The sequence below is a fragment of the Dryobates pubescens genome, unplaced genomic scaffold (genome assembly GCF_014839835.1).
Source record: "Dryobates pubescens isolate bDryPub1 unplaced genomic scaffold, bDryPub1.pri scaffold_63_arrow_ctg1, whole genome shotgun sequence".
Classification (NCBI taxonomy): Eukaryota; Metazoa; Chordata; class Aves; order Piciformes; family Picidae; genus Dryobates; species Dryobates pubescens.
Window position 1 is genome coordinate 131,268 of NW_026530782.1, and position 15,490 is coordinate 146,757.

Consider the following 15,490-nt stretch of genomic DNA (forward strand, 5'->3'; position numbering starts at 1 on the left):
GATAATTTGATGGCATTATGGTGCACTGAGCTCCTGTGTCAACCAAGGCCCTGTACTTCTGAAATTGTGAAGTGCCAGGCCACTGGATGTACACATCCCAAGAGATTCTATTATCTCTATTACCCCTCTCCTCCCCCTGGCAGGAGGCAGGGCACCCCTAGTTATGGGGAACATGTCCACAGGTGCAACGAGCACACTGTGCAGTGTTAGAGCTGGAGCCACTGTTGGAGCTACTAGAGTTGTCCTGGGGAACTGTGGAAGTAACAGCTACCCTTCTGGTATTGCTACCTTGGGTTCTGCCACTTTGCAGTTCCCTCAGCCTCCTGAAAAGATTAGAAGTTGGTTGACCATCCCACCTGTTCATGTTCTCACCAAACTGATCACGCAGGGTTATCCAAATAGTCCTACGTGATTGCCTTGGTGGTCTGGTTTGGTTTGGCCTGTTTTGGAATGACCTCCTTGGAGGATGTCTGTTCCTCACAGCTGAAACCTGCATCCACCTGGAAGAAGAATTGGAATTATCTCTTTGTGCCAATTGGGATATGGTGTTCTTAAATTCATCCTTCAGCTCTTTCATGCAATTCTCCAGTTTTCCAGACAGAGTTTCAATGGCTGAAACCAAAGAAACATGTGTCATGCTATCATCCAATTGTCTCAATTGATCAGTGAATTGGCCAACCATAGGAGGAGCTCCACCATAATTTCTTGCTACTATTCTGCTTGCCAGAATGTTTGCATAATTAGAAGGAGCAAGCTTGATGAGCTTTTTAGCAAGACCATTTCCTACAGGAACATCATCAGGATTCAGAGATTCATGTTCACCATAGAGTATCTCCCTAACAGCAAATTCTCTCATCTATGGTAGTCTAGGGCTTAGGATTCCATGGAAGATCATCTCGGGAGGGGTATCTCATGAGAACCGCCATTAAAAGGCGTATCCACAGATTAACCTTACCGAGAGCCTTGCCTAGATGTCTATCTATTCCATTATCCTTCGAGAGAGTTCCTAGCTGAGCTGCTGACTTGTCTCCAACCATTAGAGCTGGAGCACCTGTATCATAACAACTACCAAGCCAAGCAAGAACTGGCTCCTTATCTGCTCTGAGATAGTCTTTGCGCACATTTCGTAATTCCTCACGCGGTGAAGAGTAGTCGGTTATGTCATCTTCTTCTTGCTCCTTTGCCTCCTCTTCCTCAACTTGTGGTTCCAACAACCTTTCTGTCACTCTCTCAAGGATCCCTTTAAGCTGAGAAGCACCACCACTAGCTGCTGTCCTACCAAGAGATGCATCTCGATCCTCTGATGATCTCAATAACTCAGCTATATTTTTAAGACAAATTTTCTCTTCCTCCCCAGCAGAAGAACCTTGCTGTGCATCCCCATCAGCTCCTGAATCAGCTTTAGGCTTACCCCTCCTTGTTGTTAAAACTGCTACTTGCTTTACTGGAGCTGTGTTTGGGTTTCCAGCTGCCTTATTATCAGAAGCTGATAAGCTTTGAGACAGATTAGCTGCTTTGGAGGACACTTCCGTCCTGCCATGGAAGAAGGATGAAATTACTTTGCCTCGTTAATGGTAGCTGCCGGGGAGCGGGAGCCGCCATGTTTGGGGCTGCTGCAGCCCCTGGCTGCTTGCCAAAATCATCAACACTGCCATTCAAAACTACCTTTCCAATAGACTTTTTAGCTTTATCCTTAACTGACACAGATTCCCTGGATGTTTCTGAAACAGAGCCAGGGTGGTGTTTTCATTTCTTTGCCCTCCGTCTAATAACAAAACATGCCTTAGACACTTTTTTCTCCCGGTACAGTGCTACCAGCAAATACACATTAATCATCACCGATAGCAGGACTACACACATCGAGAAAATCAGCTTTGGATCCCAGCCATCACTCAAAATTACCCTTTCACCGACTGGAATCTTAAACTCCTTTATCTCAATAGGGAGAGTAGTAGATGTTACATTTCTGTATCTTTTCACCCAAAAGAATTCCAGGCACCGATTATATAGGAGCTGAATCTTGTACTTAAACCACACATATAATTTTTGCATTATATATTTACCTATCTGATCAATAATCATACCCAGGCAATACTTGTAGATCAATACACTGAAGACTGAGAAGAGCAATTGCTTAAAAATCCAAAACACCTTCATGTTTGCTCGTCCGACTCAAGCAAGCAATAAATCAAACTAATTTATCACCAAGCCCCAAGTTGGGCAGCCAATAATGTGGTAGGTTGAAAGAGGGCTTAGCTCTCCCTCCTCCACAGAGTAAGAAACCACAACTAGCCCAGTTGAAAGAGCAAGGTATGTATTTACAAGCATATATGGAAAGCAGATTATATATAAGACAATATATACAGGTATTTACAATATATACACAGAAATATACAGCAAAGAGAAATAACACAACAAAAAATCCCTCCCCGAGGGAGGGATCCCCTCCTTGGAACCCCCTCTCTCCCCCCCTACCTCCCTTTTTCCCCAAAAAGGGGTTAGAGAGAGAGAAAGGCAAGTTACTAAGGAAAAGAGTTGTTAGTAAGCTTCAAAAGCCCATGCAGGATTAGTTTTTGCTTATCTGAAGGCCAACTCCAGCAGTTCGCAGAAGAAGCAGGCAGGGAGAACAGGCTGAAACACCAAACTCCCCCGACTCCCAAACCCAACTGAACTGAGGAAAAAAATAAAATTCCAACTGCTCTACAATCTAAAGCTGCATATTTTTGTCTATCCACCAATGAAATTCGTTTAGAATATCAGAATGTTTTGGTTCTAGTACTGAAAACATTTAGCCAGTGTCTCAGCACTGTTTGTCCTTAAAGGCACAGTGTCAAACGGGCACAGTGGGCTAGCAGAAGGAGCTGCAAGAGGAGAATGTGTGACACAGATGTCTCACTTCTTGTCACCTGATGCCACCATGGGCTTTGTTTTGCCAGGCCCAAACCAGTACTTCTCACCAGAGCCTTTGGGTCACCAAAGCAAAAGATCCCCTGAGGCCAGGGGAGCTGAACTGAGTTGTAGACCTCTCACAACTGTGCTGAAGGCACCAAATGCCCAGAACTATGCCCCAAACACTGTAAAACTTGTCCCAGTATGTTTGGGCACATTACCCCTTCCACCCTCCTTTCTGGAGTGGGCACTCAGCCCAGAGCTGAGGGAAACGAAGACCCAGGTGCCATTCAGACAGGGGGAACAGCATCATGTACAGCATGGGATGCTCGTGGCACTGCCTAGTAAGGGCAGAATTCCAGCCTCTCACTTTCTGCAGGCTAAAGCTCTCTGTTGACAAGATTGCCCACTGGCCAACTTCAGCCTCCAGAAACTTACAAGTACTACCCCAAGCTGCAAACAAGCCACTCTTTGCTAGGAAGCCTTCTCATTCCACACACAAGCAAACCAGCAGCCTCTGCAGTCTGGAGAGAAGCCAGCACCCTCCAGAGCCTGCAAAGGAGAGGCCTTCGCTGCAGCTCCAGGCAGCCAGCGTCACATTTGCCAGTCCCACCGGTGGGAGACAGCTGCTGTGTCTCCAAGAGGACTGCAGCCCTGAGGGTGAGAGTGCCCAGGGGTGGGGGAAGGGACTAGCCTGAATCCCGGCAGTCCAAACATCTGCCACAGCTACAAGCAGCGGAGCCACAACCCTGTGTGCCAGCTTGTAAAGCAGGAACAGTGCCCAGCCGCATCCTGCCCGACCCTGCTCCATCACGGGAGAAGAGGAACCACCACCCGTGCCTGCTCCACAGCCCTGTAAACCCCAGGGTGCCTCAAAGCCAGGACCTGGGAGAGCGTCCTGCAGCTCACTTCGAGCCCAGGGGAAGCTGCTGCCACTCCACACAGCTGAGCCCCAACCCGGAGCTGCTCTGCCGGCCCCAAGCTGACCTTTCAGCACAGGCTGACCCCAAAGGGCCCCAACCCGACCAGGGAGCCAGCGCCGGCCCTGCAAACCCCAAGCCTCTGGCAGGGACCGGTCCCTGACAGCCCCCCCTGCTCCCAAGCAGGGACCACCACCCCGAGGGAGCCACCCAAGCCCTGCAAGGGAATCTGCCAGCCAGCAGAAGTCTACATCTCATCCCCCCCCAGCCTCCATGGGAGGAGAAGGCTGCCCCCAATGCCACTGCCTGGAGGGAAGCCCCCACCGTGGACCTGCCAGCAGCTTCAGCTGCAGCTTTAGCCCCTGCCCAGAATGGACCAGGCCCAGCCTGGGCAGGCAGGCAGCTGTGAGCTGTAAGCCTCACTGCAAACAAAACACACAGGGCATCTGCTTGGCATGCACTGAGCTCAGTTTGAACCCCCTGCTGGCTCACCTGGCACTTCTAGGTTAAGCCTCTGCTTGAAGGGCCTCTGATGCTGTAACTCCTCCTGTACAGAGCTAAAGCCACAAGCCTTGTTGAGCCCTAGGATCACAGATGTCAGGGGTTGGAAGGGACCTCCAAAGATCATCAAGTCCAAACCCCCTGCCAGAGCAGGGCCATGCACTGTAGCTCAGGTCACACAGGAACACATCCAGGCAGGCCTTGAGCATCTCCAGAGGAGACTCCACAACCTCTCTGGGCAGCCTGCTCCAGGGCTCTGTGATTCTGACACTGAAGTTCCTCCTTGTGTTGAGGTGGAACTTCCTGTGCTGGAGTTTATATCCATTGCCCCTTGTCCTACCCCAGGGTGCAGCTGAGCAGAGCCTGGCCCTGTCCCCTCCCTCCTGACCCCCAGCCCTCAGATACTTATAAACATTTCTCAAATCCCCTCTCAGCCTTCTCTCCAGGGGTCCAGGGGTCTCAGTCTCCCCTCAGCAGGCAGTGCTGCAGTCCCTCCATCATCCTGGTAGCCTCTCTTGGACTCTCTCCAGCAGATCCCTGCCCCTCCTGAGCTGGGGAGCCCAGAGCTGGATGCAATATTCCAGGTGAGGTCTCACCAGGGCAGAGCAGAGGGGGAGGAGAATCTCCCTGGATCTGCTGGATGCCCCTCAGGATCCCATTGGCCCTTTTGGCCACAAGGGCACATTGCTGACCCATGGCAAACACAAAATCCATTATGGCCTCCTCAGGCTCCTGTGTATTCCTCCAGCAGCTGCTTCTGCTGCTGCTGCAGGGCTTGGTGCGGCCATAGGGGTGGAGCCGCGTTTGCCGCCGCCTGCAGCCCTTCCTGCTTAGCTTCTGCTTAATGCTGGCCTGCACCCACAGCTCCCACACAGCTCCCCACAGCAGAGTCCCTCTCTGATTTGGGCTTGGATGCTGTGAGAGTCTAAACTCCTTGTGTGACTCAACAAAGATAAAATCACTTGCTGCTTGCCCAGACAATATGTTGTTGGGCAGAGCCACTGGAAAGAAGATGCAAAGACCAATCCTGGATGCAAATCACCCTGCGATTGCATCGTGATAACACTGACTAGCCTCCCCTTCTGCCTCTCCCCTTCTTATTTCCATTTTATTTATGTAATCAATAGTCTAGCTGTTGATATTTTGGCCTCGCTTGTGCCTCTCATTTCACAACATGGGAATATTCAAAAGAACTTGAGCCTCTTTCCCTCTCCGGACCGAGACAGATGCCTGAAGTGAATAGAATCGAATAGAATCAAATAGAATAGAATAGAATAGAATAGAATAGAATAGAATAGAATAGAATAGAATAGAATAGAATAGAATAGAATAGAATAGAATAGACCAGACCAGACCAGGTTGGAAAAGACCTTCAAGATCACCAAGTCCAACCTATCACCCAACCCTAACTAATCAACTAAACCATGGCACCAAGCACCCATCCAGTCTCTTCCTTAACACCTCCAGGGATGGTGACTCCACCACCTCCCTGGGCAGCACATCCCAATGGCCAAACTCTCTTTCTGGGAAGAATTTCTTCCTAACATCCAGCCTAAACCTCCCCTGGCACAGCTTGAGACTGTGTCCTCTTGTTCTGGTGCTGCTTGCCTGGGACAAGAGACCAACCCCCACCTGGCTACAACCTCCCTTCAGGGAGTTGCAGACAGCAGTGAGGTCTCCTCTGAGCCTCCTCTTCTCCAGGCTAAGCAACCCCAGCTCCCTCAGCCTCTCCTCACAGGGCTGTGCTCCAGACCCCTCCCCAGCTTTGTTGCCCTTCTCTGGACACCTTCCAGCATCTCAACAGCTTTCCTAACCTGAGGAGCCCAGAACTGGACACAGGACTCCAGGGGTGGCCTAACCAGTGCTGAGCACAGGGCACAAGGACTTTCCTGCTCCTGTTGGCCACGCTGTTCCTGATGCAGGCCAGGATGCCCTTGGCCTTCTTGGCCACCTGGGCACACTGCTGGCTCATGTTCAGCTGCTGTCAACCAGCACCCCCAGGTCCCTTTCTGCCTGGCTCCTCTCAGTCACTCTGACCCCAGCCTGCAGCACTGCCTGGGGTTGTTGTGGTCAAAGTGTAGCACCTGGCACTCAGATGTGTTAAACCTCACTTCCCTGGACTCTGACCATCTGTCCAGCCTGGCAAGGCCTCTGCACAGCCTCCTACCCTCTGGCAGGTGGAATCCTGCTCCCAGCTTGGTGGCATCTGTGAATTCTGTATCTCCAATCATGCAGAGCCAGGTGTGGCTGCTCAGGCTGGGTGCCTCCAAACAAAAGAGGCCACAGAGCTGAGCCCTCCAGCATCCAGAGTGTCCAGTCCAGGGAGTGGGCACAGGCCATGCTGTGTTGCTACCCAGAAATCCTGCATCCTCTTAAACCTGGCTGCAAAGTTGTTCTCTTTCTCTTTCTTCCTTCCCTGCTCCCATGGGAGGGAGACTCTCTCTTTCCTGCTAATGCTGGGGGAGCCTCCCAGCCCTCTTGGGCCTCAGTAAATTTTCTCCTGCACAGTCTTGGCCTGTTTAGGCCTAGTGTGAGGGGAAAAGGGGAGGGGGGGAGGGGGAAAACAGCAGTCCAGGCTTGGCCAGCCTGAAACCAGCCTAGCAATGGTGGGGGGAAGAAAGAGCCCTGGGGGGTTGGGTGAAGGCCAGGAGGGGAGCAGGGCAGTGCTGGGTGGTGCCAAGGTTAGGTTGGGGATTTCCTTGAGCTTCCTCTGCTGTGCTCTGCTCTGCACTTTGCAGTTCTGTAGCCTGGGAACTGCTTTTCCATTTCAACTTCCCATTGCTTCCCAATGTGAGCCTGTGTGAGCCTGATCCTTCTGCCCCTTTGGGAGCAACAGAGCAATCTGGCTGCTCTAAACTAGGACAGCCCTAAGCCTAACTTAAACTGAACCCTAACCTTAACCCTAATGACCCTCACACTAACACCTAACCCTAAATTTAACCCTGACACTAACCCTGACCTCTAATCTTCACACCAACAACTGACCCTTACCCAGCCCCTAATGCAAACCCTAAACTTAACACTAACCTTAACCCTAACACTGAAGCCCTAACCCTGACCTCAACCCCAAACCACCAACCCTAAACTTAACCCTAATCCTAAGCCTTAACCCTAACTTAAAGCCCAGACCTTAACATCATCCTAAACTCCTAACCCTAATCCCTAACCCAACTACTGATCAACCTAATCCCTAAACCTAGCTCAGAATCCTAACCCTAACCCCTGACAGGAATTTTAACCTCCTAACCCCTAAGCCTAACTTCAACTCTCAGTCTAACCCTGACACCTAAACTAAAGCCAAGCCTTAACTGCTAACACCAAAATGATCTCTGACCTCACCCCTAGCCCTAGCCTTAACACCAAACCCTAACCCTAAGATCTAACCCCAAAACCTAACACTAAACTGAGCTCTTCTCTCAACCCCAACACCTAAAGCTAACACCCTAAGCCTAGCCTAACACCAACCCTAACCAGGTGAACCTCAGGAGGTTCAACAAGACCACGTGCAGCTGGGTGGGGACAATCCTCACTCTCAGCAGAGCTGAGGATGTGCTGGGTGGGCAGGGCAGTGGAGAAGGTATTGGCTGGAGGGTGGCACCCAAAGGGTGGTTGTCAACAGCTCCACATCCAGGTGGAGACAGGGGACAAGTGGGTGTCTCTCAGGGGTCTACACTGGGACCAGTGCTGTTCAGCAGCAGCACAGAGATTGAGACCCCCTCAGCAGGTCTGCAGGTGGCACCAAACTGAGTGGTGAGGTTGGTAAGGCTGAAGGATAGGATGGAAACCATCCAGAGGGCCCTGGACAGGCTGCAGAGGTGGCTGAGGAGAGCCTTATGATGTTCGTTAAGGCCAAGGTCCTGCACCTAGGTCAGGGCAGCCCTGGGTATCAGTTCAGACTGGGGGGTGATGAGATCCAGAGCAGCCCTGCAGAGATGGACTCGGGGGTGCTGGTGGAGGAGAAGCTGGACAGGAGCCAGCAATGGGCACTGGCGACATAGCAGGGCAAGGGCACAACTGGGCTGCACCCGAAGTAGCATGGCCAGAGCTGGAGAGAGAGGATCCTGCCCCTCTGCTCTGACCTCACCTGCAGGGCTGTGTCCAGCTCTGGAGCCCTCAGCACAGGAAGGACCTGGAGCTGCTGGAGAGGGTCCAGAGGATGCCCCCAAGAAGACCAGAGGCTGAGGAGCTCTGCTCTGGGAACAGGCTGAGGAGCTGGGGCTGTACAGCCTGGGGAGGAGAAGACTCCAGGGAGACCTCAGAGCAGCTCCCAGCCCCTACAGGGGCTACAAGAGGGCTGCAGAGGGACTGCTGCCAGAGGGCTGCAGGGACAGGAGCAGGGACAATGGTTTGGGCTGAGAGCAGAGCAGGTTGAGACTGGATGTGAGGAGTAAGTTCTGCACCAAGAGGCTGCTGGAGCACTGCCACAGGTCGCCCAGGGAGGTGCTTGGGGCCATGCCTGGAGATATCCAAGGGGAGGCTGCACAGTGCCCTGGGCAGCCTGCTCCAGCTGAGGATGTCCCTGCTGGCTGCAGGGCTTGGACTGGGTGATCTTTGGAGCTCCCTTCCAGCCCAAACCTGAATCTAATCCTAAAGCCACCACCGAACCCTAGCGCCTGAGGCTCCACCAATCAGCGCTCTCCTTAGGGTGCTGGCGGCGCGGCGTGCTGAAGCCCTTGGGCGCCATCTTGAGTGAGGGCGAAGCTTCACCTCTCCCTATTCGCCATCTTGAGTGAGGGCGCAGCCGTCGCCGTCACCGCCCCCTCTCCGCCTGTGGAACGCGGCTCGCTCGGGCTCGGTCCTCTCTGGCAGCACCGGGCGCTCCCATTGGTCTTCTATCGCCCGGCCAATCAGCGGCGGCGCTGTGGGGAGGTTGCGGCGCGTGGAGGGCGGCGCGGGAGCGTGAGCGGCAATGGTAAGGGGGAGCCGGAGCCGGGCCCGGGGCTCCCCTCAGGCTCGTCCTGAACCCTCCCGCGGCACCTCCGCCCCTTGCGGAGCCCCTCCCCACCCCCCCTCCCCCGCGGTGTCCTCGCGGGACCCCCACGCCCGTGTCCTAGTGCTCCCCCTCCCCCACCCCGGTCCTCGTGTCGGCCCCACGGGGCCCCTCCGGCGTCCTCCCCGGTGCCCCCACGCCCCTCCGCCTCCTTCCCCTGTCCCCGTGTCCCTCTCTGCTGTCCCCCTGAGCTGTCCCTGGCCCTCTCTCCTAGCTGCAGCCGCAGCAGGCCTGGCCGGGCCGTGAGTGCCTGCAGCTGTCCCCCTGTCCCCGTCCCTCCCATCCTCCCCCCGCCCCGGGCTGTCCCCCTGTGTCCCCCCGAGCTGTCCCTGTCTGTGTGTCTGTCCCAGCTGTGGCAGCAGCTGAACATGAGCCAGCAGTGTGCCCAGGTGGCCAAGAAGGCCAAGGGCATCTTGGCCTGCATCAGGAACAGTGTGGCCAGCAGGAGCAGGGAAGTCCTTGTGCCCTGTGCTCAGTACTGGTTAGGCCACCCCTGGAGTCCTGTGTCCAGCTCTGGGCCCCTCGGTTTCAGAAGGACATTGAGAGACTTGAAGGTGTCCAGAGAAGGGCAACAAAGCTGGGGAGGGGTCTGGAGCACAGCCCTGTGAGGAGAGGCTGAGGGAGCTGGGGTTGCTTAGCCTGGAGAAGAGGAGGCTCAGAGGAGACCTCACTGCTGTCTGCAACTCCCTGAAGGGAGGTTGTAGCCAGGTGGGGGTTGGTCTCTTGTCCCAGGCAAGCAGCACCAGAACAAGAGGACACAGTCTCAAGCTGTGCCAGGGGAGGTTTAGGCTGGAGGTGAGGAAGAAGTTCTTCCCAGAGAGAGAGATTGGCCATTGGGATGTGCTGCCCAGGGAGGTGGTGGAGTCACCATCCCTGGAGGTGTTCAAAAGGGGACTGGATGTGACACTTGGAGCCATGGTTTAGCTGTCAGGAGGTGCTGGGTGTTAGATGCTAGGTTGGACTTGATGATCTGTGAGGTCTTTTCCAACCTTATTGATTCTATGATTCTCTGAGTGCCTGCAGCTGTCCTTGTGCCCACCCCCTGGCCAGGCCGTCCCTGTGCCCCCCCCCGGGCTGGCCGTCCCTGTGCCCCCCCCCGGGCTGGCCGTCCCTGTGCCCCCCCCGGCTGCCCCTGAGCTCTGTGTGTGTGGCAGCTGCGGCGCCAGGCTCGGCAGCGCCGCGAGTACCTGCAGCGCCGAGCGCAGGAGGAGCAGCTGCGGCGGCAGGAGGAGAAGAAGCAGAAACTGAGACAGGCTCTGGATGGTGAGGAGCAAGGGGGGAGCAGAGGGGAGGAGCAGGGAGGGGTGGGGATCTGAGGGGCTGCTGAGGGGCTAAAGGGGAGCTGAAGGGGGTGAAGTGGTTTGGGCATATGAAGTGGGATTTGGGGGGGTGAAAGGAAAGTTTGAGCAGAGCCAAGGGAGGTTCAGGGGAGAGAAGGCTTCAGAGGGGGTAGAGGGATGGTGAGGTAGGGAGTGGTTTGAGAGGGTTAAGTAGGGGGGCCTGGGGGATAAAAAGGATTTGGGGGAGTAAAGGGGGCTTGGGGGGTAAATGTTTTGGGGGGTTCAATCTGTGACTGGGGAGAAAGAGGTAGTGAAGAAGCAGGAAAAGGGGGGGTGGGGGATAAAGAGGACTGGGGTAGGGTTAAAGGGGTGCTGGGAGGGGACAAAAGGGGAATCATGGGGGTGAAGGGGGTGGGGGGAATAAAGGGGAGTAAAGGTGGATGTGGAGTAAAAGTGGGTTTCAGGGGGGCTAAAGAGGGTTTGGAGAGATTAAAGAGTGTAAAGAGGAGTTGGGGGAGGGAGAGTGGGGGAGGTGTGGGCCTGGGGGGTTATTGGGGGCTGAGACCCCCAGTTTTGTGTCCATCTGTCCGTGCCCTGTCCCCCCCCCAGAGAACCGTCTGCTGCCCACGGAGCTGCGGCGCGAGGCCTTGGCCCTGCAGAAGGAGCTGGAGTTGGACACCCCAGGGCTGGGTGAGGGCAGCCAGGGACCAGATCTGCCTCATTTCACCCCAAAACAAAAGAAGCTTCTGGGTTTGCCTGAAATCCTCCCCAAAACTGGGCTTGGATTTTTCTGAATGCCACCCAAAATCCAGCTGCAGTTTGCTGCGATGCCTCCTGAAGGGGCAGCAAAATTCACCTGGAAAAGGGGGGAGGAGGGAGGCTTCCCCATAGGCACCCCCAACATGAGGATCAGACTTGGACAGTTACCCAGTTTCCCAGGTTTTAGCCCCAAAAAGGGACAAAGGTCTACCCCAAAACCCTTCAAAATGAAAGTGGAATTTGGCTTTTTCTCCCCCCAAAAAGGAGGTGAAATTTGGTCTCTAAGTGGGAACAGATTTGGCCCAAAATCGGCATCAAATTGGCTCAGTTTTACCCCAAAATGAGCATCAAATTGGCTCAGCTTTAGCCCAAAATGGGCATCAAACTTTCCCCCCTAAAATCTCCTGAATTTGCTCTATTTTCCCCCAAACTGCTGCCCCTTCAAAGAGCCTTGAGAATCCCCAAACCAGGCCCAAGCAGCCCCAGAGTGGCTGCGAGCCTCCTGTGCTGTGCCCTCTGCAGATGGCACAGGCAGCCAGGACGATGAGTACCGCTGGGCAGGCCTGGAGCCCCCCAGGGTGATGGTGACCACCTCCCGGGAGCCCAGCTCACGGCTCCGCCTCTTCGCCAAGGTGGGTGGGGCTGGTGGGAGGGGCTCGGGGGTCACCAGGAGGTTGGGTGTGGTCGGTGTCCCTGGGTGGGGTTGGGTGTGGTCAGTGTCCCTGGGTGGGGTTGGGTGGGTTGGTGTCCCTGGGTGGGGTAGGGTGGGGCTGGGAGGGGTTGGTGTCCCTGGGTGGGGTCAGGTCTGGTAGGGTGTGGTCGTTGTCCCTGGGCGGTGTCCCCAGGGGGTGGGGTCGGGTGTGGTCAGTGTCCCTGGGGGGAGGGGGGGGTGGTGTTGGGTGTGGTCAGTGTCCCTGGGTGGCATTGGGTGTGGTCGGTGTCCCCGGGGGGGGGGGGGGGTGTCGGGGGGGTGGTGGTGGTGGTGTTGGGTGTGGTCAGTGTCCCGGGGGGGGGGGGGGGGTTCGGGGGGTCGGGTGTGGTCGGTGTCCGGGGGGGGGGGGGGGTGGGGGGGGTGGTGTTGGGTAGTGGTCAGTGTCGGGGGGGGGGGTGGGGGGGTGGGGGTGGGGTTGGGGTCGGGTGTGGTCGGTGTCGGGGGGGTGGGGGTGGGGGGAGGGGTGGTAGTGGTGGTGTTGGGTGTGGTCAGTGTCCCGGGGGGGGGGGGGGGGGGGGGGTGGGGGGGGGGGGGGGGGGGAGGGTCGGGTGTGGTCAGTGTCGGGGGGGGGAGGGGGGGGGGTGTTGGGTGTGGTCAGTGTCCCGGTGCCAGGCTGGGTGCCCGCAGGAGCTGTGCCTACTGCTGCCGGGTGCCAGGCGCATGAACCGCGGCCGGGCGGAGCTGGGCGCCCTGGTCGGGGCCTGCCAGGCCGCGGGGGTCAGCGACCTGCTGGTGGTGCACGAGACCCGCGGCAGCCCCGGTGAGCCCTGGGGCCGTGGCCCCACCCTGGGCCCCCCCCCCCCCCCCCCCCCCCCCCCCGCCCCCCCCCGGCCCCTCCTGGCCCCATCTCCCCCACCCTGCACTGTCTGCTCCGGTGTCCCACCCTGCCGCCATGCCCCAGGGTCCCTGCCCCACCCACCCCCCAAGGCTCCTTCCCCTCTGGGGACACAGGGAACCCTCGGGGGGGAGGGGGGGACACACCCTGGGGGCCACATGGCCCTGCATGGGGCCAATGGAGGGGGCGGGCCAGTGGAGAGGTGGGGTTAACTGGGGCTAATTAATAGGGTGGCGCCAATAGATGGGGCTAACAGGAAGGGCTAGTGGAGAGGTGAGGTCAATGAAGGGGTGTGGCTATTGAAGGGGTGGGGTCAACAAAGGGGTGGGACTAATGGGGGTGGGTTTAACAGAGGGGTGGGGCTGCTGAGGGGATAGGCTAACAACCAGGGGGTGTCTTATCAAAGGGGTGGAGCTAATGACCCAGGCAGGGGTGATGGGAGAAGGGTGTGGCTGATGGGGGTTAATGAAGGGATGATGCTAATGAGGGAGGGGGCTGGCTAAGGAGGCGTGGCTAATGAGGGAGGGGGCTGGCTCATGGGGGTGAAGGCTCACCGGGGGAGGGGGGGGGGGGGCCTGCTGGCCAGGGGCCAGCTGCTGACCCCTGCCCCCGCCCCAGACGGGCTGCTGCTGTGCCACCTGCCCCACGGCCCCACCGCCCACTTCACCCTCAGCGGCGTCGTCCTGCGGCAGGAGGTTGGGGGCCTGGGGGGGGGCTCCCCTGGCTGCCCCCCACCTGCTGCTGCTCCACCTGGACTCCCCCCTGGGCCGAAGGGTAAGGGGCAGGGGGGCTCTGGGGGCGTGGGCACAGCCGGGGGGGCGTGGGGTGCGGGTTGGGATGTCGAGGGGCAGGGGCTGGGGACTTTGGGGTCGGGGGGGCCAGTGAGAGCATGTGGGGGGGGTCGTGAGGGGTCGCGGGGGGGGGGGTTGGGGTTGGGGCATGCTGGGGACGCTGGGCAGGCTGGGGGGGGCTGAGCTGCTGCTGTGCCCTGCCCAGGTTGGGACCATCCTGAAGCATCTCTTCCCGGTGCCCCGCCCGGACAGCCGCCGCGTCGTCACCTTCGCCAACCAGGACGATGTCATCTTGGTCAGGTGGGGCAGGGGCTGGGGCAGGGGGACAGGGGACACTTGGGACATCCCTGGGGACCCCCCCCAACGACTGGGCCCCCCCTGCAGGAACCACGTCTACAAGCGCCGGGGCAGGACGGTGGAGCTGGAGGAGGTCGGACCCCGGTTCCAGCTGCGCCGTGAGTGTGCCCCCAGCTGCCCCCACAAATGCCACCTCACCCCCACCTCGCCCCCTGTGTCCCCAACATGTCCCCAACGTGTCCCCACAGCCTACCTGATCCGCCTGGGCACGCTGGAGCAGGGCGATGCTGCTGACGTCGAGTGGCGCTGGCACCCCTACACTGCCACCGCCCCCAAGCGCCGCCTGCTCAGCACCACCTGAGCTGGGCCTGGGCACCCTCCTGAGGCTCCCTGGACTCCTGAGTGCCTTTCTGATGCCTGGGCTTCCTCCTGGGCCCATGGGTGCCCTCATGCATAGCTGGGTCCTCCTCCTGCATTCCTGGGACCCCTCCAGAAGTCTGGGTCCCTCCTGGACCCCTGGATGACCTCCTGATGCCTGGGACCCTTCCTGGACCCCTGGGTTTCCTCCTGGGCACCTGGGTCCCCTCATGATGCTTGGGGTCCTCTCCTGGATATCCTCCTCATGTTTGGGGTCCCCTCATGGACACCTAGGTCCTCCTCCTGATTCTTGGGACCCCCCCAGATGTCTGGGTCCCTCCTGGGCACCTGGGTCCCCTCCTGGTGCTTGAGTCCCTCAGGCTCAGCTTTTCTGCCCCAATGTACTTGGTCTTCTCCACTTTTGGGTCCAAATCCATCCTTTTGGCTTCTCCCACGCCTCAGGGGGAGGGACCCAGGGTGGTCTCTGGGCTCTGCCCTCACACCCTGGACCATTCCTCCAGGGCTTCCTGTGGACCTTTGGGCTTCTCGACCTGGGGGTTCCAGCCCCGAGGCAAGGGGCTGGCGCTGAGCAGGGGACCCCAAAACGGCTTGGGTCTCCCCCTGGACATCTCAGTCCCCTGCTGGGCACTGAGGCTGCTTCCCGGGGTGCTCCTCAAGCCCCCCGGAGCCATCAGCTGGGACAGAGCCACCCCAAGCACCGATCCAGGCTGGGTGCAGAAGTGCTGGAGAGAGCCTGGAGAACTTCAGCGCCGGAGCCAGCAGCTGGCGGCGGCAGCCCGAGGAGCACCCCCCGAGAGCTGGGCGGCCGCAGGGGGGGCGGGACCGGGGGAGGCGATGCCGCCGCTCACTGCCCCGGCACCGGGACACGGCGCAGCGGCGGCGGAGACGCGGAGAGTGCAGAGCCGGGCTGGCGGCGTTGGGGCTGCTCAGCCCGGAGGGGAGAAGGCTCCGGGGGCAGCTCGGAGCGGCCCGAGGGGGACAGCGGGGAGCGGGCGGCGGTGCCGAGCCGCGGGCGGGAAGCAGGCCCCGGGGCCGGCAGCAGAGCACCGAGGAGCGGCGGGAGGCGGAGAGCCAGGGCCGGGCGGAGCGGACGGGACCGGGACCGGGACCCGCCTCTGGCACTACCCCGGATCCGACC

General features: G+C 58.2%; 1 protein-coding gene across 1 annotated transcript; it reads left to right on the forward strand.

Annotated features, from left to right (window-relative positions):
* Window positions 1-10,436: 10,436 nt before the first annotated feature.
* On the forward strand, window positions 10,437-14,355 carry LOC128899778 (U3 small nucleolar ribonucleoprotein protein IMP4-like; the record flags this gene model as incomplete). Its single annotated transcript, XM_054179469.1, is given in 9 exon segments — window positions 10,437-10,563; window positions 11,190-11,270; window positions 11,862-11,971; window positions 12,679-12,811; window positions 13,505-13,608; window positions 13,610-13,660; window positions 13,883-13,977; window positions 14,062-14,132; window positions 14,223-14,355. Coding segments are annotated over 9 exon segments (885 nt in total), but the record flags the coding sequence as incomplete, so codon positions are not given.
* Window positions 14,356-15,490: the final 1,135 nt, after the last annotated feature.